General features: G+C 39.1%; 1 protein-coding gene across 2 annotated transcripts; it reads right to left on the bottom strand.

The window, feature by feature from the left end:
• Positions 1–176: 176 nt before the first annotated feature.
• On the bottom strand, positions 177–25,317 carry shc3 (SHC (Src homology 2 domain containing) transforming protein 3). 2 transcript variants are annotated; one of them, XM_028602418.1, is made up of 13 exons: positions 25,232–25,317; positions 13,431–14,675; positions 9,340–9,410; positions 7,039–7,102; positions 6,141–6,260; positions 5,346–5,399; positions 5,174–5,225; positions 4,954–5,083; positions 4,709–4,862; positions 4,470–4,563; positions 4,164–4,355; positions 2,442–2,767; positions 177–2,312 (listed from the first exon to the last, which is right to left on the bottom strand). In XM_028602418.1, exons 2-13 carry the CDS (start codon positions 14,067–14,069, stop codon positions 2,184–2,186), a joined length of 2,025 nt encoding a protein of 674 aa, XP_028458219.1. In that variant the 5' UTR covers positions 14,070–14,675; positions 25,232–25,317; the 3' UTR covers positions 177–2,183. The 2 variants fall into 2 exon arrangements, with proteins under 2 accessions (XP_028458219.1, XP_028458220.1); XM_028602419.1 differs by having other exon boundaries at positions 13,431–14,494.

Genomic DNA, 25,317 nt, shown 5'->3' with positions numbered 1-25,317 from the left:
TTTGGTTGTATAATTTCTTTATGCCACACAGCTAATCATCACGTTATCGGAGAGATTCAAGTATGGAGTTGTTCCTGCTTTATGTGTATATGCTTTGTTCAAAACCTTTGCACATTTTTCAAAGGTGATTCTACAAATTTGCTTTTCAGAAATAAAGACTAATCACAAAAGAATCCTTTACATTAGAATACTGCTTTTTTTTTATTTAGCGCATTATTCCTTCTCCCAAGATATTAGATTTGATGAAATTATGTCACAAAGTTAAGGTTAATGATGGATTGTTGCAAAAAAAAAAAAAAAAAAAAAAAAAAAACCCTTAATGATTCTTTGTGCCATTTTCTTCTCACCATTCTCTCAAAAATGCCAGTATGTTCTTCTGCTCAAAAGAGACACAAGGAATCAAATCTGCTTGAACCAAAAGTAATCTGGGGGTGGATATTTTTCATTTTGATCCCAATACTATTCTTTGCTAAAAATATGTGTTGTTGTGAGATGCATGTACTGTACACTCCCTCTTGAATCAAAATACAGGCACGTTATAATACATTGCATCTGTCTTGTCAAACTCATTGAACACATGCTGATTTTGGTTCAATTGAAGTGGTCCAGTGCATATCAAATACAATGCCCCAATCATTTGGTATCCATCAGAGTACTGACAATAGTAAAGATGAGAGCATTTCAAAAGTATGTTGCTAGAACTTCTGTGTACTATTTCTATTAGCCATTTCAATTATTTGATTCCCGCTCTACAAACAACAGTCTGTATAACACGAAATGCAGTAAACTGCTCTGAGGAATGATTGTGTACAGTGGACTGCAAAATGCAAATGAACTCTGATCCGTCAAGCAACAATGGTTTCCCCCCCTGTACTGTAGTACGTAAAGCTATACACAGCCTGCACCCTTTGCTACTAATAACACGAGAGAATTAAGGTGAGTGTGACTGACAGGGGTAAACTAGTACTTCTGTGATGACATCTAGTGGCAATACAGTAGTCTTGCCATAAGATATCCACAGGCTGAGAAATATAATCTTTTTGTTTAACATCAATAAGTGAAGGTCATCTAGTATTAAACATTCTGTATTGAGTGCACACTGTGTTTCTCTAATTCAGTCTCTTGAGTAAAAAGGGTAAATTACATCTTGGTACAACTGACACAGAAGATCTAAGTGATCAAACTTTCTGATTGTGCTATTTATTTGTGGTCATTCAAATAATAACAATAACTTTTAAAAGGTCACCCAAAATGCTAAAATTAAGAATGTGAAAACATCCATTGCATGACTCAAGCCCCAAAACTAATCATTGACTACACACCTAAAAAAGAAGAATTCAGAGAAAACCAATTCAGAAATAATCACTGGTTGAAAAGCATAAATACTTTTTACAGTGTCAGCATACACAAGCACCTCTTTCAAATAAAGGGGTATCAAGGTCTACGAACAATGTCCACAAGAACAGTTGATTTTAAGTCATGCGACTGCAGTGACACGAGAAAATACTTCATAAAAAGTTTATCTTTAAAGCCATTGACAGCACTATGAAGGATGTCTGTTTGCACCCCAACACTTTGTGACTACTGCAAAGCAAAACACATTCAGTTCTAATCCCCAATAAAAGCAGATTTCATATAGTGACTAATTGAGTGAGCTGTCACGCTATAGGTGAGATGAAAGGACATTTTAAATAATTATAAACAGCATTTGTTGTCCAAACTGGTTTTTGTTTCCTCGACCTCTTAGCCAACGTTTCCTGAATGAGAAATGTGGTTGTGCTTGACAGACAAAACTAAAATTTCCGGTTTTTATTCTAAAATACTCTTGTTAACACCTCTTTGAGGTTTGATTTGCACTTCATCTAAACTACAAGAACAATTGTCTTTTTTATCTTTTAAAACACCAAATCAAGATATTATCTCCAAATGCACCTATGTCTTCTCAAAAATATAGCATTTCAGTCATCAGAACAAAATAATAACAGTTCTATAAATCTTCTAGTTTTTTCTTCAAATCTTGCTTCTTCCAGTGCCTCCAGTAATGGAACCGTGGGCCAATTTCCCAAAAACACAGTCAGCCCATAGAGCCTTCAAGCATCTTCTCTTCATGTTTCATCTTCAAGTTTCAGAATGGTAGGAGAGACTGTTCAGAGCTTCCCATTTCCCACCAGGCATTGCAAGCATCACTGTTTCCTTCCAACAGGCTGTAAGAGACACAGTTCACTCCCAGCTGACACAATCGGCAGATTGTTGTCGCGGTGATGGCCAATAAGATGGCTAATGCTGTCAAATATATGATCTTTTGTCCGTACCTTTGAAAAGAGAAAGATATATTAAATGTCTGTTGAAGTTTTCTTCCACTTAATGCATTCTTACTCACAAATCAAGTCATTTCTATCTCCCCTAATACACACTCTACATGTCCTTTAACCCCATCTTACCGTGCCCTCAGGGTCCACCAGCAGTAGGTGTTTGGCAAGTCCATTGTGCATGCCCGTCAGTACGTAGGACCCTGGGTTAGTAGTGCTCTTACGAACCAGGAAGTCCCCGTCTTCTTTCAGTAGTTTTTCAGCGTCGCGGCGGCTCATTTTGCCATGGTACCACGTCTGGCCCTGCAGCTCCTCCTGTGCCCGGAAGGCCACCGAGCGAACAAGAAGAGGGCTCGAGTTGTCCACGGATGCTTCCTTCTGAAGACTGAAGACCTGGGACTGGACTTGGCCCTGGGTCGGCGGATGGGACTGCGACTGAATGGCATCCTCGAAGGGCTCTGGTATAGGTGAGGGCAGTGCCAAAATGATGAATCAAGAGAGCAATGATATCTGTAGTACAAGGTTTAACTTGACATGCTACAGTTGTCAAGACTCATAAACTATGCTAATCCATAATTTCACCCACTATAATTGTTTGTATAACAATTTAAACACTCTTGGAAACACAAGATCATCATTGCTTTAACTTAAAAACAGTGTCTTAACTTCTTCATAATGGTAAAAGATTGTACCTAGATTATTAGTGTTATGGTAATTGGATAATCTATTCTATTTCACACTATTCCACTGATCGACAGGTGGCGGTTATACAGCGAGAAATGCAGAAATGCACTAGAAGAAAGGCAGAGAAGAAAAAAAACTGCTAGTAAGTAAACATGGATGTAAACGATGCAGGTTTTAAAACGTTTAAGAAATTGTCTTCAGGATGCACACAATGCATATGGGTGAGCAACACCAAAAGAATCCTGACCCTCTGCCCTTCCTATCAAGTCAGACTGCCTTTCTACACCAACTGATTAACTAAAAAACACTTTATTTCAACAGGATATGCATCACATTAAAGAAGTCTGCTGAGCTAATGGTGCAAATCCTCACTTTTATGTCGTACTAGTACAGGCCAATTACATTTTCATCACTATATAATAACTTTGTAGATATAGTTCTGCAATTATTTACTTATTCGCTAACTTTCCAAATCAAATCAACTACATTTTTCAGGGCGACCTCTAGCTCACCCAGTAGAGTGTGCACCCCATGAGTCCTTGGCAGTGGCCCGGCTTTGAATCCGACCCGCAGCCCTTTGCTGCATGTCGCCCACCCCTCTCTCCCCTTTCCTGTCTTCAAGCTATCCTGTCTATTAAAGGCCATAAAGGCTAAAAAAAAAAAAAAAAAAAAAAAAAAAAAAAAAAAAAAAGATTGATCAAATTATGACTTTCTGTGCTGGAGTTGGTTAGTGAAGGAACAAAGTCAAATGTGACTGTTCAAAGAACTACAGTAGGTGGAGGATAACACCTGCACTCAGAGTTCATAGGAGAACAGTTCACTTTTTAATGTTATAGTTCACTGCTCACATGTAATTTGTGTCATGGATTCCTCATACATAGTTACACACTGACCGTTCATGTATAATAATAGCAAAGCTAAGGTGGAAGTTGAAAGGAGGAAAGAATAAAGCTGTACACTCCTCCTATTGTGTCCATACTGATATGGTGTTATTATAATGCCACGCCGACGTCACTGAGAAACAAAAACCTAGGAAACCTCTATAATTAAGAACTCTGAAGTCATTACAATGTTATTCTGAAAGCAAGGCAAATATCTTAAATGAGTCCACTACTCAAATCATATGACCAACAGAAAGTGAAACTTCAGCACAGACCCGCCAAGACTTACTCATGTCAAACAGGTCCTTCTGTGGGCTCTCTTTGGCTGCAGCTGCCATGCCCTTCGTCACATTTTCCGCCTCGGCCTGGAGCGCTGCGAGCACCTGGGCGTCAATCTGCTGAGTGTTCACATAAGCAGGCATCTCTCCTGTTTTCGGGGCCTGACCTTTACTCTCGGGCAGACTGTTTATATCAAATGATCCTACAGTAGACATTTGGAGAAACAATCAAAGCCACGGTGTTGAATTGATGATATTCTGCTAAATTAAAACATGTCCTATGTGTTTATAAAGTGGGCAAGCATGGACTTTCTTACCCTGCTGTATGAATATGGGCTTTCTTTCGTCTCCCCAGTTTTCTCCACAGTGCCGCCCTTGGTAATATGTCTGATCTACTGAAACTGGGCCCATCTGATGACATGTAGACACACAGTTATCAGTTAGGAGATCATGAGTTAAAAGACTCAACATTAATTATGTTATTGTGATTACATCCACATGGAAAAAGTCAATCTGCTTGAGTTCCTGAGATCAATCCACATTAATTGAGTTGTACCTGGCATCCATCTGGCGCTACATTCTGATTGGTCAGCCTGGTGTCGATGAAGCCTCCAGGGGGTGGCATCTTGCCGGGGATGTTGTTATAGTAAGGATGTTCTGCTGACTCCTCCTCTTCCTCTGTCCATGGTAACTCCTCCATGTTTAATACCCTGAGGAAAAAACATGGTTTGATCATGAAACTCAATACTGCCTGTGTGGGTGCGTGTATTTGTGAATATGTACTTTTGTGAGGTGAAGTACCTGTCATGTGTGGAGGACAATTTGCTTGAGGGACACTGCAGGTACAGCTGGAAGCGAAGGTCAAAGGCCTGGCCGATGGTGCTGATGACGTCCTGGGCCAGCCCGTCAGAGCACTCCAGGATGTGGCATGCTGACGAGGGCCAGAGCAACACTTCTTAATGAGAATGTTGCATGTGAGGTATGAGAACCTCTATAAAGTATCAAAGTATTGAACACCTACCTCTTCTGTTAACGGGGTCCTTTGCTACATAGGCAACATAATCGGTTGTGTCCTGAGAACAAAAAAATACACATTGTAAACTGTTATAATACCATAATACCTTCATACCACAAATATTTTTTGTTATGGAGAAGTTTAGGTTTGAATTATCACAAGCCATTGAGTTACTTACGGGGTCTCCACCTGATGCAAAGGAGATGGACTGCATGTGATGGTTGGCTATGATCTGATGAGAGCAAAATGAGCAAAGAGCAAAATGATGCAGTACAAACGTCTCTTTAAACACACACAGATAGATACAAATGCACATATGTGTAGGATTATTAATTATATATATATATATATATATATATATATATATATATATATATATATATATATAAATATATTTGTTTTATTTATTTATTTTTATTTGGCACCATCTGCTGGCAGTGTCAAGAAAGACACCGGGGTAGACAGCAAATGCACACTGTGACCACTGACCACCCCATCCACAAAGACAACTATTTTATTACCCATATAACTGGCTATATATAGTGATGTGCATAGGGAAAGTCTAGCAAACATATTCTGGTTATTCTAGCAACATCTGGAAAGGTCATATGCTCATGCTTGTCTTCCTCTTAACTGTTCTTTTATTAGATACACCTCCTTAAATTTGATCACTCTGATCACTTTTTTCATCTTTTTTAGTTGACTATGGAGATTTATTCTTGACCTCGGGGACACATACTGTATGTGTGGTAAATATTCTAAAAAGCAAGGTCTACTTACTTAGCTACTCAATGAGCTTTCTAGCATGTCCCATGGCCTTCTTCATTGTTTTCTTAACACACACACGCACACAGTTTATGTGGTTGATGGGGGGTTTGTGCAGACTCCCTAATACAATGGTGCTGCTATTTTCTTACACGTAGCATCGTGGCTCACAAAATCCTATAATTGTTTACAAAAGTTGCACACCAACCTGTTTGCAGTCAGGGGCCATCAGGTTGAGGCTACTGGTGGAGATATTTAGGTTGATGGACATGCCAGCAAACTGCAGGTTGCTCTTCCCCAGGATACTGGACAGAGCTTTAGATGGTGGCTGAGAGGATCAGAGGACACAGACACAAATAAAGCAATTGCAGCAACAAAAGTTCTTCTTTACCAATTTAAAAGTATATCTTAGAGGAATAACCATAGGAAATAAAAAAAAAATCTATCTCAACATCTATTCTGAGAGAGAAACTAGTCGGTGCTGATGTTGTGTTATATACTCTTCCCTGACATTTGAACAAGCTCTAGAGAGCAGAGTAATGCTTCATTTCACACCCCACATTAAGACACAGTCTCCTCGCACACTGTGGACACACACCAAGCACATGCACGCACACATGGAAAACAGACGCTCCCACACACACACACACACACACACACACACACACACACACACACACACACACACACACACACACACACACACACACACACACACACACACACACACACACACACACACACACACACACACACACACACACACACAAGCTCAGCCTCCTGATCACAGATATTGTGCACTACATGAGTCACTAAGCACTGTGTGCAATGCATCGTGGGCTGGAGCTACGCCCACGCACATACAGTCCCATACCTCTCTATCTGACTCTGTTTTCCCTCTCTTTTTACATGAAGGAAGGATGAGAGAAAAGGAACTCACAGAGGCTATGTGCTATATATAGAAACTGGAAGGGTAAATGAATAGCTAATGCTGTTTCCTCTTTTTCTCGCTACTGTACCACTAACATTCATTTTCTCAGCTCTCTCAGTGTGGCTATCACTTCTCCCGTGACCACTCCTCCCTCCCTCTCTGTCCATCCATGTACCTTTCTCTTCCGCAGAGCTCCTTTGGTCCCTGGAACAGCCTCACACACCAGGCTGATGGCTTCCCTAGAGGGAGGGCGAGAGGAGGGTGAAGCCAAGATGGTGACCAGCCACAGCCACAGAATCACAGTTATTTTGGCATTAAGTTAAGACTGTATAGTGTACAGTTTCTACTCATGATTACGCACTTTGCCAAGAAATGTGTTTTGTTATCTTGAAAGGATTAAGTACAGCCATGCTAGTGGCTCTATGATGTGCAAAGGCATAGCAGAACCCTCAGCTAAATGTCATCATGCTTGCATGCTAACAATGACAATGGTAACATACTGATGTTTAACAGGTATAATATACCATGTTGAATGAGTATGCCAACATTAGCTAATTAATACTCATCACAAAGCACAGCTGATCTGAGCAGATTTAGAAGCAGATTGTATTTTAATGTGTAAGCTGGTGTTTTTTTTCTTTAAGTGGTTTCTAATTGTTATGTGATACTCTAATAGTTAAATTCCTTAGATTTGTTTTTTTTTTTACCATGAATTACTGCTAGTATTTATTTCTCTTCAGTTACACCTTTGCATAGTCTAATGTGAGAGTTACTGGACTATTTAGATATCATTGAAGGAAATAAGTGTTGGCTAGATGTACAGTAAGGGGAAGTTTATATATTGTTATTATGTTATGTTATTATTTTAACTTCATGTATTTTCATGTATAAATGTTTTCCTTTATTTAATGTCATTATTGTTTTATTTTTGAATTAATTTGCTGTTGCTGTAATCTGTTTTGGGTTTGTCCCTAAGAATATATGGAGGATGAAATTTGACAACCAAAAACCCCACCATAAAACAAGTAAATTAATACACTAAACCAAAAGAAAAAAATATTGTATTTACAGTATGCCTGAACTCTACAGGTTGTTACACGTGAAATTAAATCACCTTGGCCACAAGAGACCAGAGTCAAGATTCAATATGCAGTGCAGTGTTTTATATGGTGCCATTGGGAATATTACAAATGCAATGACTCTCGTGAAACTATGCAACTGTATCTGATATACAGCACTATACATCACAGAGGGAAATCTAAAACTGTCTTTAAGATGTGAAGTGAACCGTTTTATCTGCAGCGCCATCACCGTGCTGTCATTTTAATGTAAAAGACAACAATATGTGGATTAAATTGGGGCTAAAGATAGATCTGCTTTGATGCAGAAAAGTCAATTTCCTCTCTGAGACAAAGTGAATATTGGTTTCATGATAGGAGAAACAGAAACGTTCATTTTTGTATCCTTTCTACGTGGATAAATCACGCACAGCAGTCGGTTCTTTTAGAAAAGGCAAAGTCTAATAATAGCAATAGCACGAGACATAACATTTTCTCTCTGTTTGTCTGTCTCTTTAGTAGAGGGAAACAGAAAACACACAGTGAGCGAGAGACTACTACTGTGTGGCCTTGCAGGCTAACGTTAGTCTGGACTGACTTCAGGAAGTCAAGCATAAAAGTGGACATGACACAATCCGATTCACTTTTGGCCTTTGCCTCACTGCACATTGGTCAACGATTTCAAAGTTACACATGGAGTCACAAAAAAAAATCCATGCAAATAAATTGTGATAACGGCATCCTAAATGTACTTTAAATATATATAATGTCAAAATCCTATCACATTTTAAAATTTTTACTTTATTAAACGGAGAACGAATTTTCTGCTTGTAATTATAATTTTTATCTGCTAAGGCATGAAAGAGAGCAGTGTTTTACTTACATAAATAAATTGTTTTAATAGACAAAACTAAATGTATTATTTACTAACCCTTCACTGGTCAATTTGAACTGATAATTCCTTTCATAAAGTTTTACTACAATGCAATTCTGATACTTTCTGTCTTTGCTCTACATGTTTTCTGGTGTTCAAATTTGCTCCTACTTGTTTGCCTGGACAAGCTCCAGAGTCATCACTGTCAATCTCTTCGACACTAAAATAATTGTGCGTCTGCTGAAGTACACAAGTTATAAACACACACAAACCAATAGGTAATGTAAAACGAAATAGCCAACTAGAAACTTAAAGTGCTCATATTATGCTCATTTTCAGGTTCATAATTGTATTTAGTAGGGGTGCACGATTCAGAAAACGTCACAATTCGATATCAATTTTCAGGCTCAAGATTTGATTCAAAATTGATTCGCGATTAAAAAAACAATTCGCAGTATGTAAATGTAGTTACTTTTTTGAAGTGATTTGTTTTATAGGACATCTAGTGAATCATTAAAAGTAAAAATACCAAGTGTGGACGTACCTTGTAATTTGTGATCTTGTGGTGAAATCCAGGGATCTCATCGACCGAAGGACTTCTATACAGCCCAGATACTAGAAAGCAAAAATATCAAAAGTTACGTGACTGGCACATCATCTTGTACAGAAAAACACACCTGATTTGTTTGCGTCACCAATCCAAACCCACTAAATCCAAATAACTGTAGTCCTTTAATGTATACCGAATCACTACAAAAAAAATATAATATTAAGAAACCAAGGGGCTATATCCAGAAAGGAAATTTTTACTCAACCAATCCATTTTTTTACCACTAGTAGCGTAGTCTATATCCACGACCTTCTACTTCTGGGATTGCTCCTTTGCCGCCAGAAATTCCGCCGTATGTCCTTCGTTTCGGCCTGATGTCCGCCAGTACCTTACGCTTTCTTTGTGTTGGAATTTTAAACTCCGGACGATTAATGAGGACTATGGTTAAAGCTATAGTGCATAGTTTCTGCCGCCCCCCATGTGGAATTGTAATCACAACAACACTGTCGGCGTGTCCACAAGCCTTCCGTGATCGCGCAGCACCCCCACCCCTACTCCATGCAGTTGGTAGTACGCCAGGAGGACACAGAGGATTAAAAAAAGCATGATGGACTCTTCAGAAGAGGTCATTATCTTCACTTGAGTTTCTGCGCGCGAAAGTCGCCGGATGACACAATCTTCTGAACATAGCCACACTGAGAAATACAGAGAGAGAGTTGTGTGGCGCTGACAGTCTTAATTAGATTTGTAGCAACTCAGTTGGCAATGGTTTGAATGTAACGGACATTCATCTTTAACTGCTCCTCAGATCTTTGCAGGGTAAAGTGAGACAGCTAGCTAGTACCTGTCCAATCAGGGTTTTCTGTTGCACGACTAAAAACAACTTTTGAACGTACACGTTTCACCAAAACAAGTTCCTTCCCGGGGCTATTTTGCAGCGGCACCGGGGCTTTGCAGCGATGTGGAGGAGGGTCTGGCAATGCGAGACTGCTAGTAGTGTAACTGGAGCAGTGTTTTTGTGAGCAAGTCCCCGCTTGGTTTGTATATGCTGCACATGCACAAAGACGCAGCACCCATTCTTGTCACTAGTTTCAGGCTAATCCACTGATCGACAGTTGGTGACAATAACGCAACAAAGATACTTGTTTCAAGAAAAGGTGGCGAAGAAGAAACTGTATACTAGCAAAGATGAATGTAAATAATGCAGGATTTAAAAAAAAAAATGCTTAAAATAAAATCAACTTTGCAAATGTTTTATGAGGAAGAAAATGCATTCAACACAATATTTTGGCCTCAAGGACACACAATGCATTTTGAAAAGAAATACTTAATGAAATGTTTACAATAAAACTCCACGGGGTAACTGTAAGTGGCTAATTTAGCTTTTTGGAATACCCAATACTCAACCACCCAATGACAAACACTGTGATATGAAAAAACTAATGATTTAGTTGTATATAATGTATATAAGAGTTGCACGCAGACCTAAACCTGTATTACATTACATTTCTAGTTAAAACAGAAACATCCAGCAGGAGTTCACAAAGCCAAAGTCTGAAATGAGTTGTTGCAAACTTGGAATAAAAAAAATGATTGTGATGAGTGATTTAGAAACTGCATCAGTGAGTTACTATGCCACGTGAGGTGACTGTTGTCCTCCCGACCCATTAAACCATCCTTAGTACCAACCACCTACTCACATTACAACACCTCCTCTAAATTAATATTGCACAGACGGAGAACATTTTGTGCTGACGACATCCTGTTGTTATCAGAATCACATTCATAATCTGGCTGTAATCAAAACAGACATCCAGACACACTAACGTTTCTATTTCCACTCCTTTTTTAGAAAGAACTAAGTTATTAGAATCATAACTTTCATATTATGAGGCCACCTTCTCTCCAGTGAGTGTTTTGCAGCACCAGCATACAAATACCATTTTGTCAACATGACGTTTGCAAAATTTTAATGCTATCTATTTTCAGAACAGTGAGTTTGAAGTGCACAATTCAGCAGGGCCAAAAATATATCAAACAGTGCTAAAATTGGTAGAGACCTACAGTATTCTGAGCACAAAATGAACACATTTTTCTCTCATGCTGTAGAACAAACAAGTACATAGTTCACACAGTAAAACTGTGCTTTAAAATAATTATGAAAATCAATGGGAGGCCAGTTCTAAAGAGCCCATAAATGATCCCAGTGAATAATGAGCATGTTAAAGAACTATCTCTCTCTCTCTCTCTCTCATAACAGGCAAAGAACAGAAACGTGAAGTCATGTATCATACCGGCTACAGTTGTTTCTTACTGGAGGTTTGATGTTGTGCTCATGAATTAAAACATTTAGTTTATTCCCAAATGTAAAAAGTGGCTTTCATATCACTTATTTGCACACAGGTTAATGTTACAAAACGTGTTCCATTGTGTACAGTTCAGTTCTGTGCAGTCTAGACAGGATATGTCAAGTCAAGAGGATAAAGCACTTGTTCAATAAACAGGATTACGTAGGCTAATGAAATAAGTATTAATACTAAATAAACATGAAACACTTGCACCAAATAAGTATGATAAACAGGCATGAGCAGTAAATAATTACAACACACTAACCAATACAAAAAGGATGGTGATTACTATAATTAAAGCAGCTTTAATCAATATTTTTATATTCACAACGAATCCCATGACTATTTGTGAAAGGGGGGGATGAACCCTCAGAGAATTATCGCCCAAATCTGCCGTTCCCCTCAGCTCTTGACTTGACATATCCTGTCTAGACTGCTAACATTGTTGTTGTGGTTTGTAGCTAATATTAGCAATTTGTTGTGGCCTTTTTTTTGCATAAACAAATATGGGCTAAAAGTGTGAGTGTAAACAGTGTCTCTGTCAGTCAATGTCCCTTTAGAATAATGGTGCATGATGCACGAGGAGTGACCACATGACGCTAATTAAAAGTGCTGTGAGAATAACACCACGTTGAACTCAATACACACAGGACCTCAAACCACAGGAAAAGCAGAGGGTGGGGGAGCACAGACCGGACCCATTTTCCCTCTCACAGTGTGGATGCTTTCAGCAACATTGACTGGACAAATAAGCGCTCCCGTCCTTAATGCAGATAATGGAATGTCATGGTGGTCACAGATACTGTAGGCTTTGCTCAGGCAAGCTGTAGTAGGTGTCATATGATGGCAATCATACTGTGTAACTTGATTTGGAATATAACACATTTCACCTGGCAATGGCCTTCAGTATGCTCATTTAGCCCACAAAACTACATTTTACTTTTTGTTTAATGTGTTGCCTACATAAAAAGGAAGATGTTCAGGCAAATGCACACTTTACTGCTAACGTGGGTTTGGTGAAAATGGTTTGTTGCATTTTTTTATTCATTTTACACCTTGAAGAGCCAGGGCTCAGCTTGATCACTCCTCATAGTGACTCATTGCCGGCATGATCACATTCACAGCTCTCATAGTTCTGTGCCAACTTGTGCCCTGTTTAAATGATGTATGATGGCTGAACAACATTAACATGAGATACGGATGCTATGAGACAAACGTTTTTTCCTTCCTATTCCACCATTTCACTATCTGCAAGCTTACACAGCCATAGAGCTCATAGACATGCACAATGTACAGAAATAACACATCACCATGGTTACAAAAGCATAACGCTGGGGCTCCACATGCACAGGACAGACCGTATAAATTGCAACGTTAACAGCATGCTCAAAATGACACTGATAATTGCTGTTTTTGTTTTTCCCATCACAGGTTTTTCCTGTGCTTTCCCCCAACGTTAACCTTCACGATTTCCTGAATTATTCAATGTTCTATTATCTGGTCGCTGTTCCTTCACTTAGCCTTCCGCTGTAGCCAACCTACAGTATATACACCCACTCAAGGGCATGTTGTGATGTGCCAATGAAACTACATTATCTCTCCTTCATCCCCCCCACCCCCCCCCGACCCTCCCCTGTGCAGGTAGCTGGGCTTGAGTCATTGATTAGAAAAGAGAATGGGTAAAGAATGGAAAAGAGGGAGAGGGCAAAACGGAAATGAGAAAGAAAGACCACCAACCTTCACAATGTATGTCACTCCTGGACCAGAGATCTTCTCACTCGAGTGCAGCCATCCTCTGGAGGGTTTGCTCACCAGTCCACCACCTCCACCTGGATGCCAGTCCTCTCCGCCGAGCTGGAGCTCGTCCAGCCTGCTCTTCTTGCTCATGCTGACGGCTGGCTCTAGCTGCGAGCAGGGGGTTGAATGGGAGGCCGAGCTGCACAGAGAGCCGCCCACACCACAGGCTGCTGCTGCTGCTGCTGTCGGCGCACTGGGGTTCGGGCCACTGGAGCAGCCTGAGCCCGATCCCCCACCCCCCTGCAGCTTAGACACAGCCAGGTCCTTGACAGCCGAGGGCAGACCCTTGATGCCCAGCAAGCTGCCTGAGTTGCTGAATTTCAGGCTGGACACCTTGTTGATGAGGGTACAGAGGGTGGTGCCTCCATCTTCCAGGTGGTCAGAGCCGTGGCTGGTGGGGGTGCTGGAAGCAGTGGTGGTGGAGGAGGGCTGGACCTCAGTTGGGGGTGTGTAAGATGTCTCGGCTGCAGACTGGGGGGTGGCCGAGACCTTGGGGTTCATGGACAGGCCGTGGAGAAGCTCATCGACGGATGTTACTGACTCATTCCTGAAGCGGTTGTATTTGGTACGGTGAAGCATACCCTTCTCTCTCTTGCTCTCTCCACCAACCGACACGCACAGCTTGCCTCTTTCACAAGTGTGCTGGCAGACGTGGCTGAGCAGTGCTGATTACCCTCTCCTGTAACATAGCAGCAGCGGTACAGGCAGCAAACGCCTTTAAGCAATCACAGGCCACCTGACTGTAATTTTCTCTATTGAGGTTACAGTGGTGGTTGTGTTGAGCTGCTGTTGCCGCTGCTGTCGCCAAAGTCCAATCTGCTCTCAGTCAAATCCAGAGCTGCAATCCAATCCGTCAGAGGGAAATATACAGACACAATCCATGGAAACACAGCATTGAGGCAGAGGAAGAGGATGGAGAGGAAAAAGGTCTTTAAAAGGCTGCCAGTGTTGTGGTGCAGCTTGTTTGGTTTCCAGCGGTGATGATGCTGCTGCTGATTTCTAGCCTTGAAAATCCAAAAAGTAAGAGAAAAAGGTCTATGTTGTCGATGATCACGGATACTGCGAGGGAAGAGCAAATACTCTCTACTGACTGCTGCCTGCCTACCGGCTCAGAGCTAAAGCATGACTCACTGATCTGAGAAAACCTTCTCAACAAAAGGCTTGCTGAACACTGCAAATCACTTCCTGTTGGAGGGAGAGAGAAAAAAAAAAAACTCCCACTTACAGCACACTATAAGCAATCAATTTTTAAATTCCCCAGTCTGATATTTATTCTCTGTAATTATTTCCTTCCTATTTGTTTTTCCAAGAAAAGGAAATTAAGAATGAGAGCTTAAATATTTAACTTCGTAAAATGATGGACAATAATTTGCTTGAATTCATGTTATCCACAATTTACATCTTATTAAATAGAGGAACTGATAAAAGTTGTGATAAAAAGGATGATGCACACAAACTAATCACAGAAATGATAATAAATGAAATAAGTAATGAAACTAGTATCCATTTAATTGACAGCTACAATCCTACCAAAATCTAAGAAAAATACGGTTGTTTTTAAATTCAAGAATAAAACCTCTATTTAAATGTTTCATGAATATGTCATTTTCCCAAAAGGATTTAGAAGCAACGTATACAGTGAATCACTGAAAGCAACAATACAGTAACATTTTAGCATGACTGGAAATACGCAACATTAATATATTGTCCATGTTAATTTAAAATAGCCGCAGAATAGGGGCAGACATCAAACCTGGTTCTCAGTTATTTACTTTCAAAAACCTATGACTACTTGTTGTTTCTGCACAAAATATTCATAATCAGGCATTAACGCAAAATTGAATAAAGCATATCTAATGTGCAGCAGTATTTCTCTATCAGTATTCTGCAACAAAGGAATACAATTTCAGTTCACAACAAGGAAGCAGTCCTGGCTGAATTACATGAATGACAAAAAAAACACAGTAGGAACGACATGTTTCTCAGGCAGAGAAGTCAATGAAACAACCAAAAGGATAACAGAAAAAGCCCATGAGCCTCCTTAAAACCAGCAGCAATGAAGCATCTTTGTCTTCCTTGTAGCGGAAAGCAAACAGCCAGACACCATTCATGTAAAATGTCCTCAGGAGCATCTAGCAAAGCCGAAAGACTGACACTCATTCATAAGCAGCTTCCGCTCTCACTCTGCTGCAGATTTCGCACTGCAGTCCCTCCCAACATCTCTCTTTCCTGCCTGGCAAATATAGAAAAAAAAAGACAGCGCGTCTGCGTTTCTCACCTCAGAAAAAAAAGGCAAACACAGAAGCAGGGAAGAAAAGGCAGGCTCTCGCAAATGAAAAAGGGAGGGAGCATAGATAAGAGCAGAGGACAAAAAACATGCAATATTTAGTCTTTTATGTGAATGAAATAGCAGGCTGGCATACCAATGTTTCTGTGAATGGAAGCAAGGCCTTTCTGCCTCTGCAAGGCAATCCCTTGGGATGGCATGGTCTTAGCCAATGAGGAGCCGACTGGATGACTCATTCAGGGGAGGCTTGCAGAATAGTGGAAGAGACCATTCCAGACACAGGTGTACATTTTGTTTTCTCTTGACTGTCTTTTAAAAATGATATGTACATCATCAGATATGAGATGTTTGATTTAATAAGATAGTGTTCTGTTTACAAAAAAAAAACAAGAGAAATATCCAGGAAAATACATTAGAAGAAAAATTCCACCCCCCATGATTTTAATTGTCACCATTATCAGATTTTCTTCCCCCACATTCATGTGAACAGTTACCACCTAAACATTTCATTAACAGTTTACTGTTTATATATATGAGGGCAGATAAATGTACTAGAATTACAAATGTATTTTGGGTTTATAAATATGGTTAGACATACTGTATATTTGTACATTTGTCTTTTGAAAATACAAAATTAGCATCCTATTTGATTTGATTATTAGAATGACAATTATGCATTCTAATGTGTTTTGTTGGGAATTTTAATCATATGTCATCAAGTCCTAAATGTCATCCTTTGCAGATTCATTACCCTCTGAGACAGTGATCATTAACACATATAAATAAAATCAGCTTTTAGGTATTTGTCATCTCATTGTATTTTATATTAGTCTTACCTTTCTAGAAGAAAAAATAAATAAATTAAATTACTCGAATAAAGAAAGACTACACTGAAATGTGTATTTGCTAAGTAAGTGCTGCAGTACTGTATGGAGGCTTAGGAATGGCAATATTCAAATTAAATAATTTTATCAAATTGAATTTCAATCAGCTGGTTTTCCTTTTTTCAAATCATATCATCACTTTGATATCATGCTGTACTTTAATACCAGGGCACAAGATTGAACCACTGATAACAAACAGACGTAGCAACAGTAACTAAGGGCTCATGGAAAGGTCAGGATGAACCCTGCAGACTTTTCATCAAGCACCCCCAGCAGGTCAACATTTTTGTCTTTTAGTGAACTATCTCAATATTTCAATATATCAATTAGATGGATTCCAATGGCATTTTTCTAATTATTTGGTTTATGACCAAATACCTGCAATCCTAATACCATTACCAAAAGCCTCAGCTTTACTTTGTGTTTGGTGCTAATTAGCATGCTAACACACTAAACTAAAATGATGAACATGGTAAACATTATACATGCTAAACATCAGCATGTTAACATTGTCACTGTTGTAATACTGATGTTAGCATTTAGCCCTTTAGCCTAACAGAGCTGCTCAAATGGTTGTAGACTCTTAGTCTTGTTAGTAGTGATGCACTGTTGCCACTTTTTTTAAGATAAGGTACAAGTACTTACGTGAAGTTTAGAAACAATGAAGAATGCTATTTTTCAGTCGTGCATATTAATTAGCCATGTGGATTTATTGATCCAGCGGAGAGGATGGTTTGTTTACGCCAGCAGCTAAGTTTACAAGATTTTGTCCAAATTTAAAGACTTGTGGCAAACTATAACAGTTAAAACAGTTATACTACACACCGAGAGCTTTCGTTTTAGCCTGTTTGTGGAAAAAAGAAAAAAGAAAATTGCTATTTACAGAATAGGACTGTGGTTGTCAAAACAGAGCTGTGTAGAAACCGCATGCAGACAGAGCAGATTGAAATATCGCTTTCTTCATGATTATGCCCGTTAAGCTGATGAGAGACATTGGGCTAACACCGCTAGTCCAAATATCAGTGGTGAAGTTTACGGGCAACAGGCTAATGATGTGCTTTTACACAAAGCAGCTTTGGAATCACGGTTTCTGTGATGTGGTGACGACTGGAAATCTCTCGGCTCCAGTACACTGAGAAGACGTCGAAACCCAGTATTAACGACTGACAATGGCTGGTCGTCAAGTACAATCCCGCATTAGGCAAGAGCCTAGTTATTTTTTTACAGCCAAAAATCTCCAAACGGCTGGCATGGCTCCTCTTCCGTCGCCTATACCTGCTTGACGGAGAAATTACTGTCACATTGCTATGAGGTGGTATCAGGTGTGGTAGTATACCCTTCTTCTTTTTCTTTTATGTGTAGACAGAGACAGTTAGCAGGTGTCCAGTGATCCTGAGGCACTGAAGGCCCACCCACTGTTACCCTGCCACTGCGTAGAGAAACACAACGGAGCTGAGTGGAAAAAGAAAAGGCGGGAATATCTAGAGTATATGCTGCTGCTGGAATGACCAAGAGCGTTTCTAGGACTTAAGGAGGTTTGGGGCTTAGCCTGGACTCATTTTAATAAACGTAATGCAATGCAAAACAGCAATTGGCTTGCCCAGCTTGTTAATAGCCGGTGTATGTTCATTTTAGCTACTCAGTTTGTAGATGTTAGTTAGATAGCACCAACATTTGGCCTAATCATAACTGCCCTGGCAACCCAAAGGTCAATGTTTTTTTTCAGATCTGTGTGGAAACTTTTTTTAGCGTTAAAAACTTAATTTCCTGCATTCTGGTGATTTGTTATGCACTTATTTCTACCTTTTTTCTGAATCAATTTATGCTGAAAATATCTTTATGTAAAGGGAAACACAGGGGACAATTCAAAAAATAAAAACATAATGGAATATTTTGCAGTAAGGCTCTCAGGCTTTCTTAGATCGACTTTTCTAATTATATCTGAGTCTGCACACATGTAGCCTAGGCATAATTTACTCTTCCCTCCTCTTTGCGTCTTTTGTTGGGGAAGAAACCTCCTTAAATGTGCACATATGACAATTATTCACCTCAATGATACATTCATTAATTTTAATGAATTAATAAACCCCTGGACTGTAATATTTCAGATGTGTTTGAGCAAGATTTTAGCTCATGTTCAAAACTTTATGCACATTAAAAATATATCTTTGTTCTCTGTGATTTGGAGGAGTTGTGATATTTTGAGAAAAAGAAAGTGATAATAAGCTTTTACAATAATAGTCACTATATTTAAAAAAAATAATCTTCATGCACCATAGTCTGCTGTGCATTACATGATTGCTCTGCTGATATGGTAGATCTCAGACCTTCTGACAGACTCAGAACCCCGTTTGAGACTCTGGTCTCTGAATGACACAAAGTTTAGCTAGGGAAGTGGCTGTACGCTGCTTTACATTGGAGGTGGAAAACCGAAACTACGGCGGAAATACACGGAGCACAAACGCGTCACATCTGCCGCTGCATGCCCACAGCAGAGCGCATCCTTTATAAACCTGAAGCTGCACAGACCACGGAAGCCGCGCTGCTCATCTCTATTTTTACAGAGAGAGTGGACACTAAAGTGACGCACAGGTCTGCTTCAGTATGTGCAAAGCCAAAGCATAATGAAGTAAAGCAACTTATGATTTTGGGAGTTTGCATAGGCTATTATCCGGTTTCACATTTGTCAGTCAACTTTTCAAAATACATTTGGGGCTACACTCAAAACATTCAGGGCTGAAGCCCCGGCAAAATTGGCTGATGCCGTGTCTAGGAATGACCATTGATGGCTGGTCACTGTGGGTGTTTCCTGTGCAGTAGGCTGCATAGGCCACAGCGTGGAGATTCCTGTATGATGGCGTCCATCTGTGGACACGTCACAGAGAGTGTAATAAATAATGGATAAAATGACACAAACATAAACAGGATTATCCTCTTCCAATGAGATTATTGTAACATTTTAACAACCCACAGGTAAAGGCCAGGTAAAGCTTTCAAAATAAGAGTGCACTGACAACATAAATGTCTTCCGCTTATTATATTAATCATGCATATTAATCATGCATATTAACTAAGAACTTTCACAAAATATACATATAAGTCATCCAGATAAACACCCACAGTTCATAACATAAGTCCATAGAAGTTAACTCTAAACCCATGTGTCATGTTGGGTAATATAATGTAATTTTGTTTTTTAGATATTTTTATTTTTAAAATAAATAAATGTTTCCTTGTTATTTTTTTTATACTTGTTAGTTTCTTTTCTTTTGCTGTATGTGTTGTGAAACGTTTTAATATGGTCTGATTTAATGTTGTTTTGGACCCCAGGAAGACTAGCTGGCCGTCTAGGCGTCAGCTAATGGAGATCCTTATGATAAACTATAAACTATAACATCTACTAGATGTAAAAATAACTACATGGTGTAAGTAAGAACATAAGTCCCATTGCAATTAAACATAATCAGATTATTGTCAGTTTTCTATCTCATTTTTCAGACATACATTAAGAGTGAATGAGAAAGGAGAGACAGAGGAAAAGAGCATCCATTGGCAAGGAAAGCAGCAGACACTTCTCCACTTGACTACAGTTGCCAGGTTACCAAAAACATTCAAAAAAGCAAGAGTTATTTTCAGACTAGCTAGAAGCTGATAGAGACTATTCTCTCACAGCTGTTTAGGTATCTAAGTGGCATTAGTAAGGCAGACAACTCCTCAAACAAGTTAGTTTTTCTCTCTGCAACACAGCCACATTGAAGGGACCCTATGAGGTACGGTGACAAAGTCCAACAAAGCACCAGCAAGGGCAGTTGTGAGAGACCCCACACCAGCCTGGCACATGAGTTAATAATATCCAAAGACTGTAAGACATATTTAATGGCTCTTGTGCAGCACAACGTTTTTGACAAGGTATTTATGATTTAACATACTGTAGCCTATGTGAAATGATGAAGCTGCTCCAAGCTGAGTGGAATATTAAAAGAAGACAAGACCTTAAGCAACTAAGTAGTCTACAGCCACGCTAATGGCTCTGTGCGGCTGATGCTGGTCCTAGATTAAAAGTCAGGATATCGCCAAAGTGACCACAATTCAGCCTGAGGGACATGAATGTCTAGACCAAATGTCATTGCAATCCATTTAGTAGTTATTTGTTAGACATTTCACAAAAAAAACAAACACACAAATGTGAACCTCATGGTGTCGCTAGAGGAAAAGTCAGGGGATCACCATTAGGGCTGAACGATTAATCGCATTTGCAATAATATCGCGATATGTTAAAGCGCGTTTTCCTAATTGCAAAGGTTGCGATTTGGTCACGTGACGCGCGAGAGCAAAGCAGTCTGCACTCCGCAGAGAAAGCATCAATTTGGCACGCTAACGCTACGCCGTCCCTTGACCTGTTGTACAATGGCCTCAGGCTCGACAGAAACTTTAGTCCCAAATAGGAACAGTATGTCACTTATGTGGGACTATTTTGTTTAAAAAAAAAAAAGATGATGCTAACATTAATAGCTCACGGGGTAACACTACGAACGTGTATCAGCAATGTAAAAAAAACAACAACACAAAGCCATCTACGAAAGTTGCATAGCTAAAATGCCAAACACCAGTTTGTCTAGTAAGCAAAATACCGACAGGCATCACTCACCGAAATGTTTGAAAGTGTAACGTTAACTCCATATGAACGTACTTTAAAACAGAGTGAGGAAATTACTCAAGCTGTAACGGAGTTTATCGCCAAAGACATGATGCCCCTTAGTACGGTCACCAAGACTGGGTTCACGGCTACACAGAGCGTCTGTTTAGCACCGGATAGGTAGACAGATTTGATGTGAGTATGACGTACGTCGTAGACTGACCGGAGCTGGATCGGAGCGGGAGTTGCTAATGGTGAGAAATTGCTTACTGTGTGATCAGGATGACTATGGCTGGTAGTGCCATTATATACTATATTTTTACTTATTTAACTGTCTAGTAAAGTTCAAAGACAGTGTTTAAAAAGTGCAATCCACATGTTTTCATGTTACATGTTTATTACAGTAAATAATAATCTAAATACTACTAAGTTTGGTAAAGCCACATATTTGTTTTTATATTTCTGCAATCTGCACTTTAGTTTGCGTGATTTGTTTCTGACTTTCATATGAATGTTTACACCAGGCTTGGTCAGTGCTCCATATACTACTGTGACTGAAGTAGTTAAATAAAAGATGTCATTCATTTAAATTCATGCATCACCTAATTTCATCATCACATACAGGCCTGGCCTCCAGGAAAGAACAGTTTGTTTAATATATCTAATTGTGTGTTGTTCATACTATACAATGATTTATTGCTTGTCTTTGTTGAATAATACAGAAGACAAATCACAATTGCAATATTGGTGAAATAAAATCGCAATTAGATTATTTTCCAAAATCGTTCAGCCCTAATCACCAAACTCTACAAACTTTCATGGCAATCGTTCCAGTAGTTTTAGAGACATTTTAACCTGTACCAAAGTGGTGGACCTACCAACCAACCGACTGACAAGGCCATCCCTACAGTAGGTGTCAAAACATACAGAAGATATTACAGAAAACTTAAAATAACACTTTTTTTGTGGAAGGAATGAGGATAACTGAATGGTTAGTAAGTCTGTGTACATTTTCATAGTTTTCTGCATTATAGTATTAGAAAAGACTGCAGAAACAATAATACGATTTAAAAAATCTCTTTGGTTTGCACTTACAAAACCAAGATATAACTTTTTTTTACAGCCAGCTTTATATTAGATTAGATTAGATTTGTATTTGACCTGGACATCAGTTACATTGGCAACATGGCATCATGACTTTGCGTAAACATACACGGCACTTCCCTAAAGCCAAATGGCGTGTTATCTGTACGCATTTTGAGCTATCCATGTGTAAGTATACGCTGTTTACAGCGGATGTAAACATACACACCACGTGGCGTGGCGTGTTATGGCGAGAACTTGCCGTACTATCGTGAGAACAACGTCACATGCGTGTAAAAAAAAAAAAGGTTGGGTTTAGGAAAAGAACATTGGGAAAGGCTTTAGTAACACAAAATAAAGACAAAAATACGATAAAACATGATGGTGACCAACGTCACACGCTTAAGAAAACAATAAACGGTTGGGTTTAGGAAAGAAACATTGGGGGAAGGCTTAAAAAAATTATTGATAACACACCAAAATGGCATACGAATTGGCGTGTCATACGTATACGCCACTTTATGAGATCAGTCTGACATTGGACAAACCAGATGCATTGCTTAAGTGTTTTAGCACACATGCTAATTTTCAACACCTGTCCACATGAGGCTTTAAAAAATAAATAAATAAATAAATAAAAAAGTCTTATTAAAATATAACTGCAAATGATAAACGGTTATGTCCATTGCACCTGTTTGCTGCTACTCATTTGCTTCACTACCACTTTCATTAGGCAATGATGGCAACAAATACTTAACCCCATATATATCCAGTCTATTCGTATCATATGGGACAGGAACACCTCTATATTTGGTAAAAATATAAATAAAAGTTACACAACATTTGGTTACCATTATGTTCACACTGAATGAAACTGAGTGTCATTATCTTGCCCTACATTCATGACTAATATGAGCCTGTTTGTGACCACATTTCAATAACATCACTGCCTGTGGTTACACAATTGTGCGTCGTGTTTCTTAAAAGCTCAATGAAACACAATAAAATGAATAGCCAAGGGAAACAATATTGATAGCCTACTTCAAGAGACCACAGTGATGTAAGAATTTCCTGTGTGGACAATGTGTAGCCTTGAGAGCTCATTTTCATAATCATGTCTGGGGCATCATTTGAGCTTTCTGTGAATGGTTTATTAAAAAATCATCAGAAGCAGCAGAAGCCCAAGAGGAACATATATGCATGAGTGCATGAGTGTTTGTGTGTGTGTGCCTGTAGCCCTTCCATTTCTGTAATCAACTAACCAAATACTGCTTATAAAACAAATAATGCAACCAATTAATAATTGTGATTTTAATTCAATTTCTTTAGGGATACAGCACACCTCATGAGTTTATTGTTAGCCTACTGTAATATTAACACAGTACAAGTGCAGTAAAAGACCTGTGGAATATGGGAAAGGGTACTAGAAAAGGAAGTATTTCCAAAAAGTGTATAAATGAACTGGTTGGTATTTGATTTTTTTTTTTTTATTATGTGATAGTGAGGTAGTCTATATCTGCGTTGGTAATGTTTTAATAATTACATATATACTGTGACTAAGTGACAAGACCATATTTCCCATATTTTTTAAAGGTCCCATGGCATGACAATTTCACTTTATGAGGTTTTTTTAACATTAATATGCGTTCCCCCAGCCTGCCTATGGTCCCCCAGTGGCTAGGAATGGTGATAGGTCTAAACCCAGCCTTGGGTATCCTGCTCTGCCTTTGAGAAAATGAAAGCTCAGATGGGCCGATCTGGAATCTTCTCCTTATGAGGTCATAAGGAGCAAGGTTACCTCCCCTTTCTCTGCTTTGCCCGCTCAGAGAATTTGGCCCACCCATGAGAGAGAGACATCATGGCTTTCAAACGAATAAAGTGGCAATGGTTCAAGGCCAGTGCATTTTTGGTATTTTGGCCAGCTCTCATTTACTGCCAAATATATCTGAGCATAAAAAAAAGGCTGCACCTTTTAGCGCTAACAACAAGAGTTGTGGTTGTTATACTTTAGTTTCGAGCTACATTGCCACTGAGTTACAAATCAAATACTTTGTCTTTTTTACTTTTATGATGTACTGCAGCTGCCCTTGTACTGTTGCATGCAATATGCATACGGTTAGGACCTAGCGGATTATACTACTTCTTCATAACATTGCGCCTTGAACTTTGACCCCTGCACAAAGGATTGGGGGTCTGAATAGCCTACTACAAAATCCGATCAGATGCAGTAGGACATCATTGTATTTTTGGCATACTGCATTTGACATAGTATGTATGTAAACAATACATACTATTATGCCAGAAAAGATCTTTTTCTGGTATGGTAGTATAGGTATTGGAATGCAGTAGCCTATGCTCCTAAAAACTACAACCCCCAATAATATCATACCTTGTTTCTCCATAAAAAAAAAAAAATATACATATTTATAAGAGGTCTTTTACCACGTGAGACATAAGATTGTCATTATATCACTACTTTATATAAACTAGCAGCTACCTACACACAGAAAAGATGTTATGTTAGCAATTACTCACCATTGAGTTGATGAGGGGATACATCATCCAATTAGCCTAAAGGTTTTGTGCAAATTAAAGCAATGAGCTAAACGTGAGTTGTTGTCACTTTTGTTGTAGACTTCTGAAAGTCTACAACAAATCCCGCAACCAAATCGGACACGACTGCTTACTATTACAGGTGTTACATCAAATATCGTTAATTTACTGCAAGCATGGAAGCTAGCGGACTGTTAGCCTATTTAATACGTTGTATGCATAGACAGTATAAAAGAAGTGTTGTTAACCAGACGTAAATTTTTTTTTTAAATCAGTTCCGATAAAGCATAACTCTCACCTTTACGTCTCTTATCGAAGTTTGTTTTTGAGTGTGGGATTGTCTCATTGTTGCCCCTTGTGTCCATTAGCTGTATTAACGTTAAC

Source organism: Perca flavescens, chromosome 16 (assembly GCF_004354835.1).
Source record: "Perca flavescens isolate YP-PL-M2 chromosome 16, PFLA_1.0, whole genome shotgun sequence".
NCBI classification, from domain to species: Eukaryota; Metazoa; Chordata; class Actinopteri; order Perciformes; family Percidae; genus Perca; species Perca flavescens.
The sequence above is the reverse complement of the archived record's forward strand: the minus strand, read 5'-3'. Positions and strand labels throughout refer to the sequence as shown.

Coding starts and splice junctions, on each gene's coding strand:
- shc3 (XM_028602418.1), bottom strand. CDS start 14,069: ATGCTTCACCGTACCAAATACAACCGCTTCAGGAATGAGTCAGTAACA. Junction 4,356..4,469: donor GCCCATATTCATACAGCAGG/GTAAGAAAGTCC, acceptor TGTCTACTGTAG/GATCATTTGATATAAACAGT. Junction 2,768..4,163: donor GAAGGACCTGTTTGACATGA/GTAAGTCTTGGC, acceptor CACCTATACCAG/AGCCCTTCGAGGATGCCATT.